The sequence below is a fragment of the Centrocercus urophasianus genome, unplaced genomic scaffold, assembly GCF_019232065.1.
Source record: "Centrocercus urophasianus isolate 14NV4802_14NV808 unplaced genomic scaffold, USGS_Curo_1.0 seq_16, whole genome shotgun sequence".
Lineage (NCBI taxonomy): Eukaryota > Metazoa > Chordata > Aves > Galliformes > Phasianidae > Centrocercus > Centrocercus urophasianus.
This window is the reverse complement of record NW_024884711.1, coordinates 25,219,565-25,243,157: the sequence shown is the minus strand read 5'-3', so window position 1 is coordinate 25,243,157 and position 23,593 is coordinate 25,219,565. Positions and strand designations below refer to the sequence as shown.

At 36.0% G+C, this 23,593-nt stretch overlaps 1 protein-coding gene across 1 annotated transcript in view; it reads left to right on the top strand.

Moving 5' to 3' along the window:
• The window catches only part of VPS50 (VPS50 subunit of EARP/GARPII complex), a 67,446-nt gene that overhangs the window by 38,787 nt on the left and 5,066 nt on the right, over positions 1–23,593 (top strand). Inside the window, exons 19-25 of the mRNA XM_042817211.1 lie at positions 1,584–1,702; positions 2,475–2,581; positions 8,598–8,719; positions 12,692–12,772; positions 21,702–21,850; positions 22,997–23,093; positions 23,240–23,398. Coding sequence (XP_042673145.1) covers positions 1,584–1,702; positions 2,475–2,581; positions 8,598–8,719; positions 12,692–12,772; positions 21,702–21,850; positions 22,997–23,093; positions 23,240–23,398 — 834 coding nt within the window. The remainder of the gene's footprint in view (positions 1–1,583; positions 1,703–2,474; positions 2,582–8,597; positions 8,720–12,691; positions 12,773–21,701; positions 21,851–22,996; positions 23,094–23,239; positions 23,399–23,593) is intronic.

Genomic DNA, 23,593 nt, shown 5'->3' with positions numbered 1-23,593 from the left:
GACAAAATGGCTTCAGAGCACAGCCTACATTAAGAAAAAGTTGAAAGTAAAAGTATTGTCTGTCTTCAGCTGAAAATGCATTTCTGGAGCCTGGTACGTAGCTTTAATGCCATGTAAGAGTTCAGGAAAATGGGTTACATCCGTAGGGCATCAAGTGTAATTTTTCCTTTAATGTTTTGTGGATTAAGAAATTAACCTAAAAAGAGGTAAATAGATAACTTTACCTCGTTATTATGAAGTGTCTGAAGCAGCTCTACTGCAGAGCAACCAGGAATACTTGAAAAAAAAATCTACCTTTAAATATTACTCTGAGTGAAAAAAAAAAGATTGCAAATGTCAGATGTTTTTACCAAAAATAATCCTAACTGTGTAATACATCTTAATGTATGTGTGGTTTCATAACCATAAAAAGCACTTATTGTATATTTCAATTTCTGGGTAGTATTTGTCCATATAACTTGTAGTCAAGCAATAACAGTATATGTGTAGTGTGGAAACCCTATACTATATTATGTGTGCTGCAGCTTGCGTTGGTCCTGTTTTCACTCATCAGTTCTGAGGTCCAAACCTTCTATCCTTACATCGAACAAAAGTTTCTTGTAAGGTTTGAAATGCAATGGAACAACTGAACAGAAGAAAAAAAATTAAAAATGTCTGAGTTTTTGGAAGCAGCAGTTGTGTCTGTAGCTACTTAAGGTTATTTTTCAGATGTTGCAAGTTCACATTGGTCTTCTGTGAGAGGGCAGTTAGAGCAGGCTTCCTCGTGAGGTGGTTGGTGCTCCAGGTTTGTCAGTGCTCAAGAGGTATTTGGATAATGCCCTCAATAACATGCTATAATTTTGGTTAGCCCTATTGTTGTCAGGATTGGACTCAAAGTTGTTGGACTCAATGATCTTTGAAGGTCCCTTCCAACGGAACTAGTCTTGTTCTGTTCTCTTCTTTCTTCTTTCTTTCTTTCTTTCTCTCTCTTCTTCTCTTTCTCTTATCTCTCAAGGCAGTATACAGGGATAATTTAGTTATATATTCATGTTTTTCATAAGGTTATTCTGGTCAGTGTTGTGGGATCTGTGTGAAATGATGCGTATGGTGCATGAGGCTCAAAACAACCACTAATCAAGTCCTATAATAGGGAGAACAGACCCTTTTTCTCTATTCCCTATTGATTTGTTCCAGTAATACAGCCAAGTTATATCACCACAGTGTTACTTAAAATATTATACTGTATTGTGGGGTGGTTTTGTTTGTTTAATTTGTTTGTTTTGTGCATAAGCTAAGACTTAACAAGAGGGGCTGCAGAAGTCTGTTTTCCTGCATGCTCTGCAATTTTTGCTTGCTTCATGTACACTGTGAACTTTATGTGTAGAAAAAGATACTCCTACATACAAAGTAACTGTTCTGGCTGTTGGTGTAGATAGAACAGCATGCAGGTGGAGGGAGTAGATAGAGGAAAAAAAAACAAAAAACAAAAAAACCCAAAAAAACAGAAAAATACAGAAGAAAAAAAAAAAGCCAAACAAAAATAACTGTTACTGTTATTAGAGCAGCCATGAGAAATACTTGCATTTATGTTTGTTTGTTTACAGTATGAATCTGATGAACAAGAAAAAAGTGCCTATCAAGAGTATGATAGTGACAGCGACGTTCCTGAAGAGTTGAAAAGAGACTATGTAGATGAGCAGACAGGAGATGCCCCGATGAAGAGGTCAGTATGCTCAGTCTTATTTACATGTGTTTGATCTCAGTACTGTAATTTATTCTTGATTCAGTCTCTACAGTAATTGAATGATGATCAAATAATCTTTACCTGCACAGTGTGAAAGGCTCTGCATTTAGAATTCCAGGATGGGGAGGAACTTTAAACTGTTCACTGTTATTACAAAAAGAAACTTTGGGAAGCAAGATTTTGAAGGAAGATAAGGGCTCTCTGAAGAGGTTGTGAAAAAGCAAGCATTAGGCATTTTTCTACAACTGCTGTTATATATGTGTAATTTTTGTTGCATCAATGGGATCTTTTGGCAAACAAATGACTTGAGAGTTGTATTTTTACAAAATAGTAATCTTTTAGAAATTTCAGACAAACAAACCAAAAACCAAACAAAAGCACTGTACCGAGATTTCTATTCAGCCTTTATGAAGCAAGCTCACCTTATTTGTATGGAAAGGGTTTCAGAAGTACTAGAAGGGCACTGCTTGGGTCAAAAGAGAGGAATTTTTTTTAATTATGAAGTCATTCTAGAATAAAAGATTACCATGGTCTCATCAGACATCGCAAACTACGTCATTTCAATGAAACTCTAGAGATATTGATAAAGATTAATTTGTGGGGAAAAAATGCAGTCAGTGAAATTGTATTACGTTGCATTATGGCTGTGTACTGTGGTATTGTAATATGATGAACTTTTAAATGAATATTATTTTGAGGTGTTTTTTCTTTTTTTTTTTTTTTTTTTTTTTTTTTTTTTTTTTCTCCTTAGTGTTTCTCGAGAAACTCTGAGGAGCAAAAAGAAATCGGATTATAGCCTCAATAAAGGGAATGCACCTATCCTGACAAACACTACACTCAATGTAGTAAGGCTTGTTGGTACGTTGAACAATTGTTGGAATGTGTGTTTTTTGTTTTAATACAAACCTGTGGATTCTAGCAAATATATTCAGTGAATTTTAAAACACTTTGAAAACACGAAGTTGGACACCGTTTCCACTTTTCAATGTGTGGTAGTTTGGATGAGGTCTCAGTGGGTTGTCTCATGGTGTATTGCAGTTTCCTGCTCTCCAGTGGCATTGCCTCCCTTTGGATTTCTCACATCTTCCTTTTACTGGCAGTTCAGTCATTCTGTAATGCACCTTATGCAGCCAGCAGGTCCTGCACTTTACAATTTTTTTCCAAGGGATGAGCCTCTAGTTTATTACAGAAAGATACATGTTTTAAATTAATTGATCCTTAAATGCATGGCTTTACATTTTGTACTACTGAATTTCATTAGATTCTTTCTACAGCAGTCATCAAAGTTCTCTGGTTCCTCCTGTACATTATGCCAATCCCTTTCTGTTTTGATGGTACCTCCTTATTTTTTTCCATTATCATACTCTTTATTTTTGTGCCAGAGTCATTCATGAGGATTTGTAAGAAGAGTTGTTGGAAACTCCACTAGTAGCTTTTCCAGATACTTCCCTTTTCATCACACTCTGTTCTGCCTTCTCTTTTACTGAACAGTTGACTAAATCCCAGATGGGTAAAATGTACTGTGTTCTTTGTCTAGAAAAGCAAGTAACGTTTGTATCAAGAATATTTGTCTTAATTTGATGTAGTTCACATCTGGTAGATCCATGAGTTGTTTTATGAATTTTGCCCCATATAAAACATAAAGGTAAGCATGGTTCGCCTGATATAGCTGAGCATTATATGTCTGTTAGTATGAGATCTAGCTTCGATCCAGTCCCTTGGATTCTCCTCTGGCGGGCAGGGATGCCATGGAATGTGCCCGTCTTTTAACAAATGTCTCTGCTAATGCCATTGAAGGTTTCAGTTCATCTCATGCTGTCTTTGGATTTTGGCTAGGAAAATGCCATAGTACATGACACTGTTCAGTTTCAAGGAGTTTAACTGATGGGTATTTAGGATTCTTTCATTATCAGTTGAGTAGAGTAGACAGCTCCAGAAGGTATAGGTATGTCATATGCATCAGAAAGCCTGTACTTAAAGTTTTGGCCCTTAAAAACAAGGCTATAATTTCAGAGATATTTGTTTTGATGGCAGTAAATGCAAGTAGCTTTTGTCCCTGCTACATATTGTCAATGACATGCCTGCTTCCCATATATTTTCATTAGTATGGCTTTTAGTATATCTGTCTAGATCAGCTTCTCCCTCTTAGTTAAAAATAAATCATAAGAGAAAGCAAGTTAATACAGGAGATTTGCAGTGAGATTACGATGGAATTCTAAATTGCCCACTCAAGTAGAAGAAATTGTTGTTTATGTTATGCAAGTAGTAGTACTCGCTGAAAGAGTATGATGCTGCTCCTAATAATTTTGAGCTATTTCTGGGGGCTATGTTGTAAGGAGGCTAGATGAATAAAAGTGTGATTTACTATATATTTAATAAAAATATTTTATATGAGTTGCTATGTATAGCTGAAGTGGGAGGTCATATAGTTGTTGAATTTGAATTTCAAGTTTACAGTTCAGTTTATTTTTTTTTCCATTAGGTTGATAAATGAGGTAGTTATTTCTCAGTTTATTTCTAGTATAACGCGATAATTAGATTAATTTGATAGGAAAAAAATAACCCTATAAACTCTTGCCTGTTGACTTAAAACTTGGAGGGAGAATGAACTCATGATAAATTGTTATGGAATATTGAGACCTAGGGTCAGTGCATCAACAAGAATATTTGCCATTGTGAGCACTGATTTTTTTTTTATTTTTTATTTATTTATTTTTTTTTTTTAATTAATGTCATCCATACATAAGAAATGGGTTGGGTTTGTCTGATGCCTTCTTTTTTGCGTCATTGTTGCTTCTCCCATGGATAGTTTTTTATGAAGTAACTCTTAGATTTGGCTTGCTTTAAAGCTCGTTATCTTTGGAGAAAATAATAGTGGTGGTGACAAATCTCACAGCTGAAAACTTCTTGCTGAAGAAGTGAATGGATATGTAGCATAGGACTTCATGAGCCTTCAAAATAAGAAGAAAAAAAAAAAAACAGGAAAAAAACAGAAACATAAAAAAAAACCCCAATCATAGTCTTTCAAAATGATGTAACTACAACGTGCTTTTTGTGGTTCCCTTCAAAATGGCATTTTAGCCTCTTACGTATGTCATAGCAAGCTGCATGTTTGGAATTCAGACACTCAACTAGAATTTATTTTATAATAACCATAGATACACTGAAACTCTCATAAATATATGGAGGCAGTGTATTTTGTTCACTTTTTTTGGTTTTAATGATCAGATATATGTAGATCAGTCCAATAGAAAAAACTGCTGTCTCGAAGTACAGAATAATTGCTGGAAATACTGAACGCTTCCAGAAAAACCCCAAGCAAACAACAAACTAACATACAACAACAATAACAAAAAAAAAAACCACCCTGGCAAATGTTCAGGAGATTTGGCCATTATGAATTGTTTATAGAAAGTAGAGCTACTTTGACTTACATAAACTCAAAGTGGTGTTTACAAGTATTTCTGGAAATTTCTGGTGTGGCTGTTAGTGCTGTTTGGGAATTTTCTTTTACATGTTTTTCACCCAAACCATGAACTTTACTGCAAGTAGGTAACAATGTATAGAGGTTAAAATTTGGCATCCTCTTAGAGAAACTAAGGAGGAAATGTTCTTGGAACACTTTTGTGTAAAATGCTGAGTGATGTAGTAATAGAGAAATGTTCTTGGCTACAGAAGATTTTTATAGGGACAGTGCTTGGGCAGTGCATAGCCCTTTGGAAAAGTGTAGGACACTGCCCAAGAGACTACCTTGCATGTTTATGCCAGCCACACAGATATTTGGAAATCTAACTGTCCTGAAAGTGACACGTCACCCATTATTATGCATAGGTTGCAGGCAAGTTTGAGAACTCTGTTTACCTCAAAATCAGTGGAAAAAATCAGCCCGTAGCAATAAAAATATTCAGACACACATGAAGATGGCAGCTACTTTGATAGCGTATCATCCTTTCCAAACATTCATAAATTTCCGTGTAGACTCTGCTGAAATTAACTGCATTTGTTGTTCCCTTTTGGAAAACAGATGGAACATTTTAGGTCTGCATTTCAGTTTATTCTTAATGCTGTAGGTCAAAACATTGATAACTAAGAGTGGAATTAACACCTGGGTTAACCTGCCAAATTGTTAGATACTTTAACTCTTGTCTAATCTCCAAAAATAATGAAATATATTCTTGAGTGTGTTGGCAAACTGGGGCACAGTTGTGTAATATTCAGGCAGGTTGTTTAGGCTAGATAGGGATGTGAAAAGCAGCAAAATCAGGTTTTGCTCAATTCTTGCCATAGTGCTGTATCATCCCACGATAGTTGTGTCACATATTTGTCAAATTAATGTGGTCTTTTATGATCACAAGTAATTGTTTAAAAAATCAAGTTACTATCCCTGATACTAACAGCTAAATTTGATACTTGATTTCTCTGTGTAAAACAATATTTTCTCTACTAATTAGTAAGTTAGTTTGCTGTGCACAGTATTAACTTTAAAAATGTTGCTGACTACAGGAGAAGTAAATTATTTTGGTACCCTCACACAGAATTTTATCAACCTGTCACATCAAAACATGTCTGAAATATGATATTTTGTTAACTGATCTGCTATATCTGACATGCTGGATGAACTGAATTTACATCTTCGTTCAAAAGTTGCTGTCCATAATAACCCAAAGTTTATTATATATTTTTGTATTATTATATGTATTCTACATATATTATACTTCAATCATCTATATAGTATCTATATTAAAATACAGATACACTGTTGAGATGCAAATGGGGCAAGTAGTATGTCATTTCTGAACTAGCCAGCAGTAAGTCTAGGGTCTCAGAAAAAGAAGTTTTTCTTTAAGTACACTTTTCTTATGACCCTATGGAAAAACATCTCCATGCCCTATGCTAGAAAACAAAATAACTATAATTAATCCTGCAGGGAAAAATTGCTTTCTGAATTCAAATGCTATAATCAGTTTCAACTAAAGCATAAAGGCAGGTCCTGATATTCTTAATTTATTTTTTTTTTTTCCCTGAAGTCAGATGCACAACAGCAGAGAGCAGGATGGAAGAGGAAGAATTAATTTTTTCCCTAGATGTCCGTATTTTAGTACATTCAGTAATACGTGCTAAAGTAGAAAATTAATCCAGTGAAATGAAGTAAACAAATAGTGGTTTAGTTTTTCTTCAAGTTCTGCTTGGATTTGCCTTACAAAATTTCCATTCCTTTTGATTTGCTTTTGCCAGCAATTGTTGTATTCTGTCATCCTACTCCTTTAGAAACATTTCCAATGTACAGCTGAAAACAATTTGGTTTTCTTGCCTTGTCTTTTTCTGACCTGATCTGATTCCACCGCACTACAGAAATGTCAGTGCTCTTTTGTACAACACAGTCCAAAGTTGCGGAGATAGGGTATTTTTTTTTTTTTTTTTTTTTTTTTTTTTTTTTTGCTTGTTTATTTGCCTTTGTTTCTATTTTTAAGTGTGTGTCTTTTTGGTGGTTTTTTGAAGGGGAGGGATCCTCTTAGGAGTCTGGAGCTTATATATTCTTCATCTTCAGAGCTGATAGAGCAGTCATTTAGCAGATTCTTGAAGTGCCTGCAATGGAAATCTCTCTCCTTGATCAGAAAAAAAAAAAAAAATTAGATAGTCCTTTATGGTATATTGTTTCCTTCACTTTTTACAAAAGGTAAAAAGGAAGGTTAGCAGGAAATGATAACACGCAGGTTTGAAACACATCATTCCTAAACTCCCAGTTTTGGGTATGTCATTTTTATAATGTACTTTCCTATTGCTTGTAAGATGTCTGTATGTGCATATGTAAACACTCACTAGTGAGTGTAAACATCTTGAGTGGCTCTGTGTATCATTTGCTACAGAGTACTTGCAGGGATCATTAATCTGGGGCTGAATGGGGCAGCAGTGCGCTCTGGCAGCTCGAAAGGCAAATGGGATCCTGGGCTCCATCAGGAGAGGGGTGGTCAGCAGGGACAGGGAGGTGATTGTCCCTCTCTACTCGGCTCTTGTGAGGCCCCATCTGGAGTACTGTGTCCAGGTGTGGAGCCCTCAGTACAAGAAAGACATTGAGATTTTGGAAAGGGTCCAGAGGAGGGCGACTAAGATGATCAGGGGGCTGGAGCACCTCCCCTATGAGGACAGGCTGAGGGAGTTGGGCTTGTTCAGCCTGGAGAAGAGAAGGCTGCGGGGTGACCTCATTGCAGCCTATCAATACCTGAAGGGAACCTACACCCACGAGGGGAGTAAACTCTTCAAAAGGGCTGACAACAGCAGGACTAGGGGAAATGGATCGAAGTTGAAGGAGGGAAGATTTAGGTTGGATGTTAGGGGGAAGTTCTATACAAGGAGAGTGGTTAGGCCCTGGAACGGGCTGCCCAGGGAGGTTGTGGATGCCCCGTCCTTGGATGTGTTTAAGGCCAGGTTGGACGGGGTCCTGGGCAACCTGATCTGAATGTGTGTGTTTGGTGGCCCTGCTAGGCAGGGGGGTTGGAACTACATGATCCTTGAGGTCCCTTCCAACCCGGGTGATTCTGTGATTCTGTGATTCTGTGTGAATTAATCTGAATGTTGTGGAGGAATGGGAAGGTCTTATGTTTTGAACTTGATACCAAAAGGCTAAAAGAATTGTTCAAGACGTTTTGATACAGACTGACAACCTCTTTTAGAGAAGTCTTGTGTCATTTTATGTGTCTTAGTCATGCTGTTTATTTTTAAACCTCCTTATATCTAAAACATTGCTAAATTGCATTTGATCAATATTCAAGGCTAATTAATACGGTTTGTAAAAGCATTTTTGAGTCTCTGAAGCTCACCACTGTCCTTGTTAAACTTGCACTGAAGAGTCTGATCTTCTGTCTTCGTTTTCAAGGGAAGTATATGCAGATGATGAACATTCTCAAGCCTATTGCATTTGATGTCATCCACTTCATGTCCCAGCTCTTCGACTACTATCTGTATGCAGTCTATACATTTTTTGGCCGAAATGATACGGTAGGTTGAAAAGATATTTATTTTGGAGTATCAGAGTATACACAGAATGAGGAGCAGTCTTTACTTAAAACAGTACCAAATATATGATTCCCCAAAAAATGAGTGTTTCCAGAATGGATCTGTATGCAGGAGTAAGCTAAGGCTGATTATCTAATTATCTAAATGGCTGTCTGATTATCCAATGCAGTGAGGAGAGTAAGCATAGGAAGCATCGTAGTCACTGGGATGTGAAACCAATTGCATTTGAATAGGTACTCAGTATTCAAATATTTTGAATGGAGAAGAAAGACAAGTACCTGGAAGTAGTGGCAGAAAGTGGGGAATAAAGAAGCAGTCTGCAGTGGCTTGGAGCCCAGAGAGGTTTAGGTGATTTGGTTTTTCTGTATTTATTTCTCAGACATAGACATGAGTAGCTGAAGAGGAGAAGGGTGCCCTGAAGGTTGAGTAGTAACTCAGATTTAAGAGGTTTGAAATAGTTTTTCAGATCTATTATCTCTCTGTCAACCTAATTGGATTAATAAAAATATTTTTGGGCTTTGAGTATTGTAGTTGAAATAAATGCTTATTGGCAATGTCTGTATGTAACATGGATCTTTCAGCAGAATTGTCTTAAAGCATTTAAAAGCTGCACGTAAAAACAATTTTATCCTCTTTTGGCCCCTGGATTATTTCACAGCATTAATGTAACGGGGTTCCAAATTCATCATCATCTTTTGGCAAATCACAGTGGATTTTCGGACTGTCAACATATGGTTCTAAATGGTTTTGAGCTGTTTGGCAGGACAAATGCATTTGCAATTTGTGTTTAGAAGATGAGTGGTTTTTTTTTTTTGTTTTTTTTTTTGTGTTTTTTTTTTTGTTGTTGTTGGTGATGGTGGTGAGTTTTGTTATGTCTTCTGTTAAACTAGTTGATTTCCATTGGCTTAATCAGCTACTTTGCTATTCACATTGTGTTACATTTGGGTTTTTTGCACCTCCTGTTTTGTGTTTTTAAAGCCTATGCCGAGTTCCTCACTTTCTACCTCTAACAGAGAACAGCCCAGTGCTAGGCAGGTAAATGCTGTAGCAGATGAATGGTAAAATTGTATTGCTTTCCTAGTGTGCCTAATTTTTATTTTGACAAATGGTTTTCTATGGGAAACATAACCCTTACCAAGGTTCTACGAATAAGATAAACCCTCTTGTAATGCTCCTTGAATGTTCTCAGTTCTCACTGTGTTTTAAACCTTTAAAAAAAATAGAGATGGTTGGTGGTATGTGATTTAGACCTAGGCCACTGTCAATGTTCCTGTTGTAATTATTATATATATATATAAAATTATATATATATTTTATATTTATATATATATATAATTTTTATATATTAATTATATTATATATATATATCTAAGTGTTTTTTTTTGTGTATATATATATATATATATATATATATATATATATATATATATATGAATAATGGATCCTTAGAAATATGTTGGTGTTATAACCTCCTTAAGCAATTAAAACACTGTGCCCATGTTATTTGTGTAAGTTAGCACAAGAGTGATCAATTGTATGTAGTTAATTGCCTGTTCAGTGGAAATCAAGCATTGTGTTGACTGCTGTCTGGTCTTGTGTCATTGTCCTCTCCAGAACTCTTTAGAACAATTATCCTATGTAGATAGTATTTGGCATTCTTCACTGACAAAATTTGCACGCTATTGTAATCAGAATTGTTCTTTTCAAATTCTTTTTAATTCCTGGGGTACATGTTAAGTCTTTCTTTTTTTATCTCAAATTTTGGAAAAACCTAATACAAAATTAAAAGAAAGAACCTTTATTTAATACCTGTTCACTAAAGTCGTGATATTGATGAACGTATCACAGAATAGTCTTCCTTAGAGAAAAAAATCTAAGGTGAGTTTTAATTTTTTTGACAACACATGTAAATGTATAAATTTTAATGACCATTTTTACAGAAAACACTTGGATTTTTTTTCTGTAAGATGTCACATAGAACTGGTGATGCGTATGAATTCTCTAACGCTAAACTTACAAAGTCATCAGTTTGTGACGTTTAAATATCTGCTGTTTTGCATGTATAAATAGCAAAAACTAGTAGTAAAAAACTTTAACTGTGTAGCAAAACAATTATACTGCTGAGTGGTGTATTCTGTTCGAAGCTGTGAGGTTTTGGCCTTGGGGGGAAAAAAAGTGCAGTAGTACAAGTGTTTTTCTGGTTTTTGTTTTACTTTGTTTTGTTTTCCTTATAAATATAAATGCACTGCTTTGAGCAGTGCCTGATGAATCTGGAGCTCTTGAGTTGTAATGTTTTATGGAAATCTAAATGTGTGTATTCATTCCTTATTATTCATAAATGTTTCAAGGGTGAAACGTCCAGTTTTTAAAAAGAAATGTATTATTAAGAAATATTTTATTAAAATACTATTTAAAAATAAAAATTTAACAAAATTGATAGCTGTGAAAAGTTGGTATCTGAAAGGCAAGAAGAGAAAGGGTTAGTGGCAGATTGTGGTGTGCATTTTGATGGTGCAGAAGAGAATTGCTTAAAGTGAAATATAATGGCTTAAACTTGCAAATATATTTTAAATAGATAAATAATTCTTTTCCTTACAGTTTTTGTTTTCCTGCTCTTTTTTACTTTGATAGAGAAGATAGCTAGTCTTGAGTTTGCAATCATTGTGGCCATAACTTGAAAAACTGTTACATGATGTTAAGGATGAAATAAAAGATGATTTGGGAAATGAAAAGTGTGTTCTTAAAGAGTAAGGGGAAAAAAAGCAGATTTTCTTTTTTACCCATGTACCTGCAAAACTGAAGGCAGCTCAAAACTGCTATTTCTACAGTAAAAATGTGAATAAAATTGCACACCAAAAATACCCCACATTTTTATCTGGAACATTTTATCAGACAGGGACATTAGGATACTGATCTATGTCTCCTGGATCAAATTCTAGATTTCAGCAGAGAATACTTCCAGTGGTAATTCTGCTGCAAGGTAATTTTCACTGAGTGTATGGGGAGATTAGGATGTGTGGACATCTTAAACAAGAAAGTTTAGATGCAGTAAATAGGGACCTCAATTATTCCCTTTTGTATGTAAAATGAGGGATTGGACTTGACTTTCTTCCCTGATTCTGTGCATCGAAAGGGAGTCTAATACCATAGACATAATTGCTCTAAATATTGTTTAGTAAATTGCTTTTTTGGTGTGAATCACACACCAGAACTGTATTCAGATACTTCCAGTTTCTTAAACAGTATTTCTTACTTATCCCATTTCCACTGTCTTTGGTTTGTGTGTTTGTTCTTGTTTCTTTGTAACTGGAAATAGAAGACAAGTAGCTATATTAATTACACATCAGATCAGCCCCTCAGCTGGTATAATTCATTGCATCTATCAGGCAATGAATGTTAATTTATCCCATTTGAACACCTTCCCTGTAATGCTGCTGAGCCATGAACGTGAAGATGGCATGTTCATTAGATAAATCTTTATAGACATTAACTAATAACAACTGTTTTATAAAGATCAATGGCTATAATTATACAGTTGCAAGTTAGATATTCAGTAAGGGATTACAAGAAACTTTATAGTCAAGGCTATTTGGCCTGGGAATGGTATTCATGCAAGTCTCACTGGGGACACTGATGTGCCTTTTGGGTCTGGTCTCCCAGATGAGGTCATCTTGGGTCCTGTGCCCATATACGGTGTGTTATAAAGCATGCTGAATGCTCATTGACAGAAATGGTAAGCTGTCATCTTCATGAAATGTGCTCAGGCCATCCTTTACCTAAGTGTCATGCTAAATGCAGTGACCTTGTTGATCTTTATTTTGTAGAGTTACAGTTATGTATTAAAACTCTAATGTGAATAAATTGTATCCAGTGCTTACAAACTGAAGTTTTGTTGTATTGCCGTAAACCAAGGATTTTTACTTTCCAAACTTAAGTAGAATATATTTCTTCCAGTTTGAATCGACAGGATTGGGCCTCAGTAGTAGCAGATTACGCACCACACTGAACAGAATCCAGGAGAGCCTCATTGATCTAGTAAGTATCTGGATTTGGAGTGTGAAACGGGGCTGTGTCAGCAATTCATCAATTGTATTTCATCATAACTTACTGATTTTTTTTTTTTTTTTAATTTTTTTTCCCCCATCTTCTCATATCTGATGTAAAGACAAAAACTATTTCTTGGTATATAGTAACATAGATATCATTACTGTGTGAAATTATTTGTTCTTGATGCGTACTAGAATTAGTTTAATAGCTTCTACTAGATGTAACAACGCAATTACGTATTTAAATCTTAAAATGCTGTATGGTTTGTGTAATAAAAGCACAGTGATGTTCCAATATCGTCCTTATTAAATTAAACCTACTAAAAATACACCCAACAGCAGCACAAGAGACAACTCATTTTTTTCAGTGAAAGAGCAGTAAGCCACTGATAAACAAATTCAGTGTATAATATCATTAATATGTTAAGTGCTTTGTTATGTCACGTCTGAATATTGTGGAATGTTACCTGTTGTATTTTATAAATTATACCACATCAGTCACTTCATGAGTTATTTTCAGAAAGTGAAAAGTAAATATGGTGCTTATGTCACAGTGGTAGTAGATTACTGTTCCTTCACATCACATTACAGCATTACAGTACAGGAGTCTTCAGGTAGGTTTCATAGGTTCAACTGAGGAGCAGTTTATAAAGAAATATAGTTGAGAACTTTGCAAAAATGGAACTGTGCACTCTTTTTTTAACCTAAATATAAAACACTCGAAACATTGTGAAGAAATGTATTGAGTGTTGTAAATAGGATGTAATGTAGTTAATACTGCAGATAATGGAGGAAGGATTCGTTTTTGAAGGCAGAATTGGATTGCAAATGCTGTACTTTGACTTTCATAGGGATTTGGCACTTCACAGAATTGTACTGAGGTGCCTTTTTGAATTCCTTTGAACATTCAGAACAGTCAAATTCTAAATTGTTCTTTTAGAGAAGCATTTTAAGGGAGTTTGAGTCATTTCTTACAAGGTCAGTAGAGGGAGCATAACATAACTAATAACCTCCATAATGCAGAAAAAACCTAAAGTCATTTTGATATTTATCTCAAATGCAATGTGTTCAGAAAAGGAAAAAAATAAAATTAGGAAGATATTGCAGACAAATCAGTTAAGGATTTGTCATTATTGCGGAAAAACGTCAAGAATAATTGAGAATAATAACTGGATTTCTTTTTCGTCATCATTTAACAGTACTGTTACAGATAATGCTAGTGTCCTTTGGGATTAATAGCTGTGTCTGTTATCTTTAAGCCGTTTAATTAAATTTATTAATCTTATGAATTTATGAATTTTATGGACTTACACTGGTCTTATGCTGTCAATGGGAATTTATTTTCTGGGTATTTCTGTTGTTATAATCACTAAGAACTTAGAAAATCAAGGTTAATCTTCATCATGTCATTAAAATGCGTATTTCTCATAGCTTAAAGCTGCTTTCTGTAGATATTCTTCATGTTTAAATTGTGAAGTTCAGTCTCGTGGCTTGTCAGGAATTTACTTTATTATTTACTTATTTATTTTTGCATTGTCTTCTATTCATGGTAACTTTATTCAGGGCCCTCATTTCTGCTAAATTTTGTTTCCTGCTAGCAGCATCTTTTGATGTTTTATTTGAATAAGTATATTCTCAACAAGTTTTTATTCTCATTCTATGCCTGAGGCTTTGTCAGAACTTAATAGAGCTCAAACAAGTTCTCAGTAATTTCTCAGTACCAGTGAAGGTAGAACTCTACTGTCTGTCTTAAGACTATTCAGATGTTTAGACTGGGTCGTTCCGAGAGGAAAGAGGATGATACAACTTTCAGAAGTTTGTTTGATATGTTCTGAATTTCGTACGTACGTTTGAACTCCTCAGTCAGCCCTTTCTTCAGCAAGTGAAAGGTAGCTTCAGTACATTTCTTCTACACAACAACTTCAGAGATAATAATTCTGATTCTCCAGAAATAGAAGTCTACAGGTAGCAGGATGTATTAAAAGAAAGAGAGAAGAGTGATTCACAGTGTTAAGGTGCAGCTTTCATTTGTCCAAACACATTGAAATAAACATGTTTCGAACAGCTTATGTCTCCTCACTGCCAGTTCCCCAAGTGGGAGGCATGGGGAGATCTACACACATTCCATCCTTGTGCTTGTCATTCTTACCAGGACTGTGTTTTTGTGATAGTAATGATGCTTATTAATCATATCAATTCATGAATACCAGTAAGCACCCAAGTAGATATTTGGCATCGATCAGACAGTGATCTGCAGTAATTGGTGATTTGGAAGGGAAACTTCTGTTTACGATGCCTTGCTTTATCTATTTCTAAGCAACTTCTTTGCTTAGTTACAGTACTGCCATTACCTAGACACTGTTTATTAATGTCCTGTTCATGCAAATAGCTGCCTTAGACGATACTGCTGCTTTCGACAGTGAGGTATTTGGAGCAGATGAACAGAATATCCATAAATATTTCATTGCAAACTGGTTTCCTCATTTAAAACTGAGATTTAGAATGAAGTTTGTTAGTTAACGTGCCTTACAGAAGTAGAAAAATAAATCACTGCAGTAAAGTATATAAGCATTGCAATGCAATATGTAGAACAGCAGATGGAAAAAATTGCTTGTATAGAGAAGTATTGTTTAATGTATTTTAGATTTTGTCTTTGCTTTTGGGATCTTTTCCCATAAAGTGTATCTTCTGGTGATGACAGTAGGTTAGAAACTGATGGTGCAGAGATGAAAAATTTAGGTTCTCAGCTGCACAAATAAGGTAAGGAATATTGCAGGGAACGTTTTTCTTTCTGCACACCTGACTTTCCAACCCATCTTGCAAAGATATTTTGTGCTTTTTTTTCTTTAAATAGATTTATACAACATATGTAATGACAGTTTATGGTGTTGTGTGAAGTGCTTGTCAAGAAGAAAATTCTATCTGTAAAAAAGAAAGTCTTGACGTGACAGACACTTTAAAAATATGATAGGACGTTGCAGCTGCTTTGCTTCCTCACATTATTCATCCAGAGCTCTCCACACTTGTTTGTTTGTTCAGCAGAATTACCCAACTTGACTGGAATAATCTACTGAAAATGAAAGCTTTCTGGCTTATTTGTTCTTATTTGTTTGAATAAATTTTCTGGTTCTTGGCAACTGTTGTGCCCCTCTCTTTGGGCAGTCACTGTGCCGTCTCACATCAGTCACTGGTAGACTTTTTTGCTGGACAGCAAAAGCTTGGGCTGATTTCTAGTCCCAGAGGAATGCCAGTCAGAGCTGAGCACCTCAGAACCAGCAGCAGCTCTTAATGAAACTGTCTTAGGATTAAAAAAAATGTTGCAATAAAAAAGTGTGTGATCAAATCAGCTTGACTTACTTTTTTTGGATAGATGCTGAGATTCCCAAGGATGTGGCAGTGGAAGTGCCTTCTTGTGGAGGCTTACCTGTAGTGTATTTTTTTTAAGCATTTTACCATTCATTTTCTCAGCACACAGTGATTCCTGACACAAAAGTTTTTGCATTAAGCTAAACAAGACAATAAGCTTGATGATTTCTGGTAGTTTTTTATGCAAAAAAGTCTGCCATTTATTTTGGAACACTAAGAAATAATTGAAATGCAAAGGTCCTGTAAGTTTCTACCCAAAGTTTTTTGAAGTCTGTTACTGAAATCAGTGAGACTGGCTCAGCTGAGGTGTGGGAAATCTTTGTTTTGTGACAAGGATGGTGAAGGAGCAGTACTGTGGGACTAGGTTAGTGCTGCCAGTGCAATTGGAAACTTCAGGCATACCGTGAGGCAACGCTGGTGAACTCAACTCTGGGGCCAGTGAAAAGTACTTGCATTGTAAGGTTGCTTGCATGGCACTTCATAATGCTGTAAATTGCCTGCAGAGGATTATAAATAAATAGAAAATTAATAGACTAGATTCCCAAGAGAGTATGTTTCATTTTTAATGGTCTTCTCTTTCAAGGCATATTGAATGGTGTTTACCATGGCAGCTACGCCTTTTTCATTTGCTTTAGTTTCCCTATGGCTGAGACAAGATTACCAACTTTGTAAGCTTTATGCCCCTGAGCAAGAAAATAACAATCTTTTAACATGAAAAGTAGTAGGAGTATTAAAAAGTATCATGGAATGGTTTCAAGCTACGGCAGGGGAGATTCAAGCTGGACATTAGGAAGTATTACTTTTCAGAAAGGGTGGTCAGGCACTGGAACGGACTGCCCAGGGAGGTGGTGGAGTCACCGACCCTGGGGGTGTTCAAGGAAAGGCTGGATGTTGTGTTGAAGGACATGGTTTAGTAGGAGCTATTGGGAATAGGTGAATGGTTGGACTGGGTGATCTTTTAGGTCTTTTCCAACCTTGGTGATTCTATGATTCTATGATTTTTAAACCTTACCATATTAAGACATATTCAAATAGCACTGTTATCTTTGAATGCAATGTGCTTTTACAATTGGCTCTGCCAGTCATTTTCATCATCAGGTTTCAAGAACTATTAGAATTAAGATTAGCAGGGTGTGTGTGTGTGTGTGTGTGTGTGTGTGTGTGTGTGTGTGTGTAAACTACGTGTTGATTTCTGTACATCTGCTCTAATCAGAAATCTTTTTATATTAAGTGATTACTTTGAGGTGAGCTATTTTTAAACAGCTTTTGCATGCAGTAAGGACTTATGTTTGGTAAATATTTATTGGGTTGTATTATATGATCATAATGTTACTGAAACTATCAATTACAATTCTTTAAATGCAGAGCTAGTGGAGTAATCCTGCAAGGTTAATGGTGTTTTAGGAAAATGTTTGAGATCACTCTGCTTTTTTTTTTTTGCTAACGGTGCACATCCAGTTTAAGTGTGTCCATGTGTCAGATGGACATGATGTACCTGTAGACTATTTGACTATTAGAATGCTTTCTAATATTCTAATTTTTGCCATGCCTTTCAAATTCCACTTAATACTTGTTACTAACTTCAGTATTTCTTCCGTAAGGTTTAAAAATATTGCCATTTTCTCGTAGCAGAATCAAAACTAAAATTGTTCCTATTGTGTGTGTATATGAATTTAAAACATAATTGTAAAGCTAAAGTTCTATACTAGAAGTAGGAGGTAAAGAGAATTTCAGTTTTGAAAGATTATCAATTACTAATTTTTCCTGCTGTTATCAACCCTTTCAAAGAGTTGATTCCCCTCCTGTCTGTAGGCTCCCTTTAGGTATTGAAAGGCTGCAATGAGGTCACCCCGCCGCCTTCTTTTCTCCAGGCTGAACAAACCCAGCTCCCTCAGCCTGTCTTTGTAGGGGAGGTGATCCAGTCCCCTGATCATCTTTGTGGCCCTCCTCTGGACCCTCTCCAACAGCTCCCTGTCCTTCTTGTACTGGGGGCTCCAGACCTGGACGCAGTACTCCAGATGGGGCCTCATAAGTGCAGAGTAGAGAGGGCTGCCACCCCTGCTGCCACCCCTCTTCTGATGGAGCCCAGGATACCATTTGCTTTCCGAGCCTCAAGGGCACACTGGTGGCTCATGTTAAGTTTTTCATCTGTCAAGACCCCTGGGTCCTTCTCTGCAGGGCTGCTCTCAAAGACTGCTCCTTCCAGTCTGTGTGGATGCCTGGGATTCCTCTGGCCCAAGTGCAGAACTCCACACTTTGCCATGTTGAACTTCATGAGGTTCACCTGGGCCCACCTTTCCAGCCTGTTGAGGTCCCTCTGCATGGCATCCCTTCCTTCCACTGCGTCAACCACACCACTCAGCTTGGTGCCGTCAGCAAACTTGCTGAGGGTGCACTCGATTCCATCACTGATGTCATTGATAACAAAGACGTTAAAGAGCACCAGTCCCAAGACAGACTCCTGGGGGATGCTGCTCATTACCGGCCTCCACGTGGACGTAGAGCCACTGATGACCACCCTCTGTCTGCGGCCTTTCAACCAATTTCATATCCATCGAGTGGTCCACCCACGAAATCCACATTCCTCCAATGTGGAGATAATGATGTGGTGGGGGACCATGTCAAAGGCCTTGCTCAAGTCCAGATAAATGACATCGGTCCTCTATTGATTGGTGCAGCTTTTCCCCCTTCCAGTTTTACTGGAGTTTCCTATTTTCTTTAAGTAGTCAAAAGTAACTCTGAGAATAGAAGTGTGCTTTGCAGATTTTCTTACATTACTGGAAGGGTTAACTGTAGCAAGTCCAGTCTATTGCAAAACAACTGATTTCTTTAAATAGTTTGTAGTATTTTTTTCTTGTTCCAGCCTGAATGTATGCCTCTGTTGCTGCTCTCAGTCATGTCATCATTGCTTTTTACTGTTAGCACGCTTCTGCATCTATTTTAGAACAAGGAGAAAGAAATACTGATAGTTTGTCTGGCCAGTATATCTGAAGCAGAGTTTGACTCCATGGTTAAACACAGACGTGCCTGTCTTGTATGCATTTTGTGTCTTCAGATGCTTTCTGTGTTAAATAAATAACTTAAGATATTTATGGGATTGGGCAGATAAAGGAAAAAATTGGTTAATATGTGATATAGTGATATTAACAGTACTGAAGTTATGGGTAACTCTGAATTGAGATAAATACAAAATGGAGTCTCTAATATTTAATATTAATATATTTTGTAGTTAGTCTTTGAAAAAAAAACCACAAAACTACGAAGATGTAATTGACAGGCCTGTGTTGTCAAAATGGTTTTGCTTTTCTTGTTTAAACAGCAAAGTAATCATTTTATTATTCATAATGATATTCAAAGTGCTACAGGGCAATCTTCCAGAGTTTCTTCAAATCTTTACCACTGCTGTTCTTTTTCTAACCCTGTCCCTCAGGGTCTCTCCTAAGATTAGAGAATTGATTGGTGGGCTCTGGGTTTTTTTTTTTGGTTTTTTGTTTTTTTTTATCATATGTAAATACTTCAAAGCTTTTCTTTGTTGTGTTTTTGAGGATGATGTGAAAGGAAAAGTTAGAAGACAGATAAAGAGTGGATTTTGTTAGTTAATTAATTGTGGCTTTGGCTCAGTTAATATGAAAAATTAACTGTTATGCCTAGATCATTAAATACTATTGCCAGTTTTCACTGTGGGTGTGCTAGGCAGGTATCTTCAGAACTTTAGCATGAACTTTAGCAAATATCCAGACTTCTCAACTTGTTTATTCATTCTGATAGACTTAGCATAATGGTAGTTTCACTGTGTTATGAAATGTCTGGCAAGTATAATTGCAAAGTTATCTGGTTGAATGTGAACACAGAACAGAGTAATAAGAATTCATTTTCAAAGAGCTCAGTGATGCAGCTAGGCTTTTTAATCATTGCTGCGCTGGTAACATCTGATCTTCTTTTTGAAGTTTTGCCTTCTGCTCATTGACCTTCTTCAGCTAGATCTTCTAGTGCTACAAATGACTCAATGATGGTATTGCTCAGTCAGTAGTGTGGTCTTGTTCAGGATTTGTGTGGGGGATTACTCATGGCTCCTTGCTTTGCCCACTTTCCACTTCTGTTGTTTATTGCATTATTTTACCAGTTTCTAGATACTTTCTTCATACTTAACAGCCAGAATTCTGCTGTCCAAATCTGTCTATATTTGGTTTCATCTGCTGTAGTAAGTGTTGCATGTGGTACCTTCTCCTTTTTTCTTTTCAAGATCTACTGTGCATATTCTTCCTTGTCTAAATCCTGATATTTAAAGTGTGTTAGATCGTGACTTAGTTTAGTCAGTATTTCTGATGCTTGCTCTTATCCCTTTCTTCTTAGGAAAAAAAGAATGCACTCCTTTCAATTGTTCTCTTCTGTGAACCTAAAAGAATCCCCTCTTGGTTGCTATAGTCAGCTTGAATCAGTTTTTCCTCCCACTGCTCTTTTTCCTTTAGTTATTTCAGTGCAGCTTTTTCACTGTTTATTTCCATCTCCAGCCAAAAAAACCCTGCACAGCTGCTTTATGTATTATCATGTTTTTGGCATCATCCTTGTAAGTTCTACAGCAGTGTAAGAATTATGCTATTATGTTTTTGGAGTCTAGCCATAAATGTAATTGTTTAAGCAGTTTTGTTGTCATATTGATTGTGTTCTTACCATTCTTTGCAACAGATATGTTTCACACCTAATCTTGCTTCTGGACTATTTTTACTGCTACTTTGGCACTGTTTTATTGCCCAAGTTTATTTTCGTTCTGTATGTCCAGGCTGATGGCTGCTTGTAGTACCTATTTGGCAACAAAATTACTATGCTAGAATCACAGGATAAGAAATGAGTTGAGAAATTAGTATTGTATCTTCTATCTTCTTTGCCTGATTTGAGTTCTGGCTACTTTTATTTTGTAGCATTTCTCATATGTTATAGCATGTGTGTAAGCAATAAGCATGATATGAATAATTAATGTAGAGCTAGAACTACTTTGGTTTTCATCTTCTGGTCTGGTTTTGACAAATAGTTAAACATCAGGGAGTGACCATCTGTGTGTCCATTTCTGCAGTGGCTTAGATGACTATGGTAGCTCTGAAAAATTCTTCATCCTGTGTTCCCTCTTCTATCTATCTGCTACGTAAACACCTGAATCTAGAGGTGTGGGGTTTTTTATCCCATGCTGTGAATATTTCCAAGCTCTCTACAACGGAGCTGTATATAGGATAGAAGTTGTCCTGGAATGATAACTTAATGTTTAAAAAACGTTTTGTTTTGTATTTTTTGCTTTGTATTTTATCTAAGCTATTCCCAGCTCACAGAAGCAGAAAAACTCACACATGAATAACATTATTTTGATTTATCTCCTTATTTGGTTGTTGTCAGGTGAAAGAGACTATATCTAAGAGTGAAAAGTTTGTCTTTCGGTAGGCAGTTGGTCTAAAGGCTCTATGGGTGTTAAGGTGCGATAAGAAATTTGCTCTGTTTCTTTTTTTCTGAGGTAGATAATGATCTACACAGTGTGAACTTACATGTTTGTCAATTGTGTTTAGGAGGTCTCCGCTGATCCCACTGGAACTCTCACAGCTGCTGAAGAGAGAAAGGAGAAGGTGCCAAGCCCACATCTCAGTCATCTAGTTGTTTTGACTTCTGGCAACTCACTCTATGGTTTGGCAGAGAGAGTGGTAGCCACGGAATCCTTGTAGGTTATTTACTGTACACCATTTTTTGAGATCAGTGGAATTTTTAAGGAGTTGTGATTACAATCCAAAACCTTTTTAAAGAGGTCAAAAATTTCTAGCCTTTAATGTGATTTTAAAAATGAGAAAGAGAGGTAATTTTTAATTAACAGTAGTAGGACATGACTGTTTGGTTTAACCACTTGCAAGCATAAACAATAAGACTTTCCTGCAGCTCCACCAGTAATTTGTGACATCACAAAGCCAAATCTAACAGGAAAAAAAAAGAGTTTAATTTAAAGAGCTCAATGGGAGTTTTTAATCTGTATGTGTGTGTATGTCTATATATGCACATATATGTATAATATTTTATTTTTTACATATCTATTTATATATTTCTATTAAAATACATATATATTATTTTACATATTTAAACCAGTACTCAGATGCTGATAGCTGTGACCCAGAACTGCTTAGTATGTATTGGCTTGGCTGCATTCATGATGTTTTTGGCAACAGGTGGAAGTTTACCTGTGAAGAAGAGATGATAACAAGAGAGTAATGGAAAACTCTTATAAAGTTTTTTTTCAGTTGGTTATCAGAATAGTAGTAGAGTCATATGGGATTTCATTTTGTTTTCCACACAAGAGGACATTATTAAAGATTAATAATTCATTTTAAAATGTGTTTACAGAAGAGAATTAAAAGGTTATTAAGTGATTATTAAAAAAAAAAATCATACCTGTAACAAAGAATTTGATCTCATGTTGTGTTTTTAAAAGTTTACTAGCAAACATGTAATCAGTAGTGTTGCTTTTGAATTCTGACGCGATTTCTTTTAGTGTGTACTGGCTTGCCACGAAGAAATTGTGGGACAGTTGCTGTCCACTGGCTTTGGATCTGAATTTTGCAGTATATCCTGATTAAAACAGAAAATTGAGTTCTGGCTATTCAAACCTTTTTATTCATTTTGTTCACAATCACATTTTCAAATTTTCATAATTGAGTATGCATGTTGATATGCTGGCCAAAAAATGATACAGTTCTTATCAGTATTAAATTTACCAAGGTTACATACCATTGTTGCCCAATAAATGTAGATAAAGAGAAGTATAGAGGCATTCCAAATGTCTAATTTAGTTCATGGAGAATTTTCTTTATTTTCAAAGGGTATTTCTGGCCGAGCAGTTTGAGTGTCTTCAGCCCCACCTTGATGCAGTGATGCCAGCTGCAAAGAAGCCTTTTCTTCAGCAGTTCTATTCTCAGGTCAGAATTGTGTAATTCAGAGCTAATTTTTTTATGCAGTATTTGAAACTTGTATTATATGACGGAAATATTTTAAACCATAGTTTTGTATTGCTCTTACTAGCCTGAAATTTACTGAATTGAATTTTCTTTTTATTCTATTTCAGACTGTGTCAACTGCCAATGAGCTACGCAAACCAGTTTATTGGATTGTTGCTGCTAAAGCTATTGATTATGAACAGATGCTGCTTCTCATGGCTAATGTAAAATGGGATGTAAAGGAAATCATGTCACAACACAATATATACGTAGACTCTCTTTTAAAGGTGAATACTTTAGGAGAAACAGTGTGCTAGAGTACATATAAGCATTAAACTACTGCATACATCGCTAAAACTGTTAAGGCAGCATGACTAGAGCAATATAACATCCTGAAAAATACTAAGTTGTCATAAGGAGGTCTGTCCAAAATTTTCATTGTTCTTGCTACTAGCAGAAATAAGTACAGTGTCTTGTCTTTA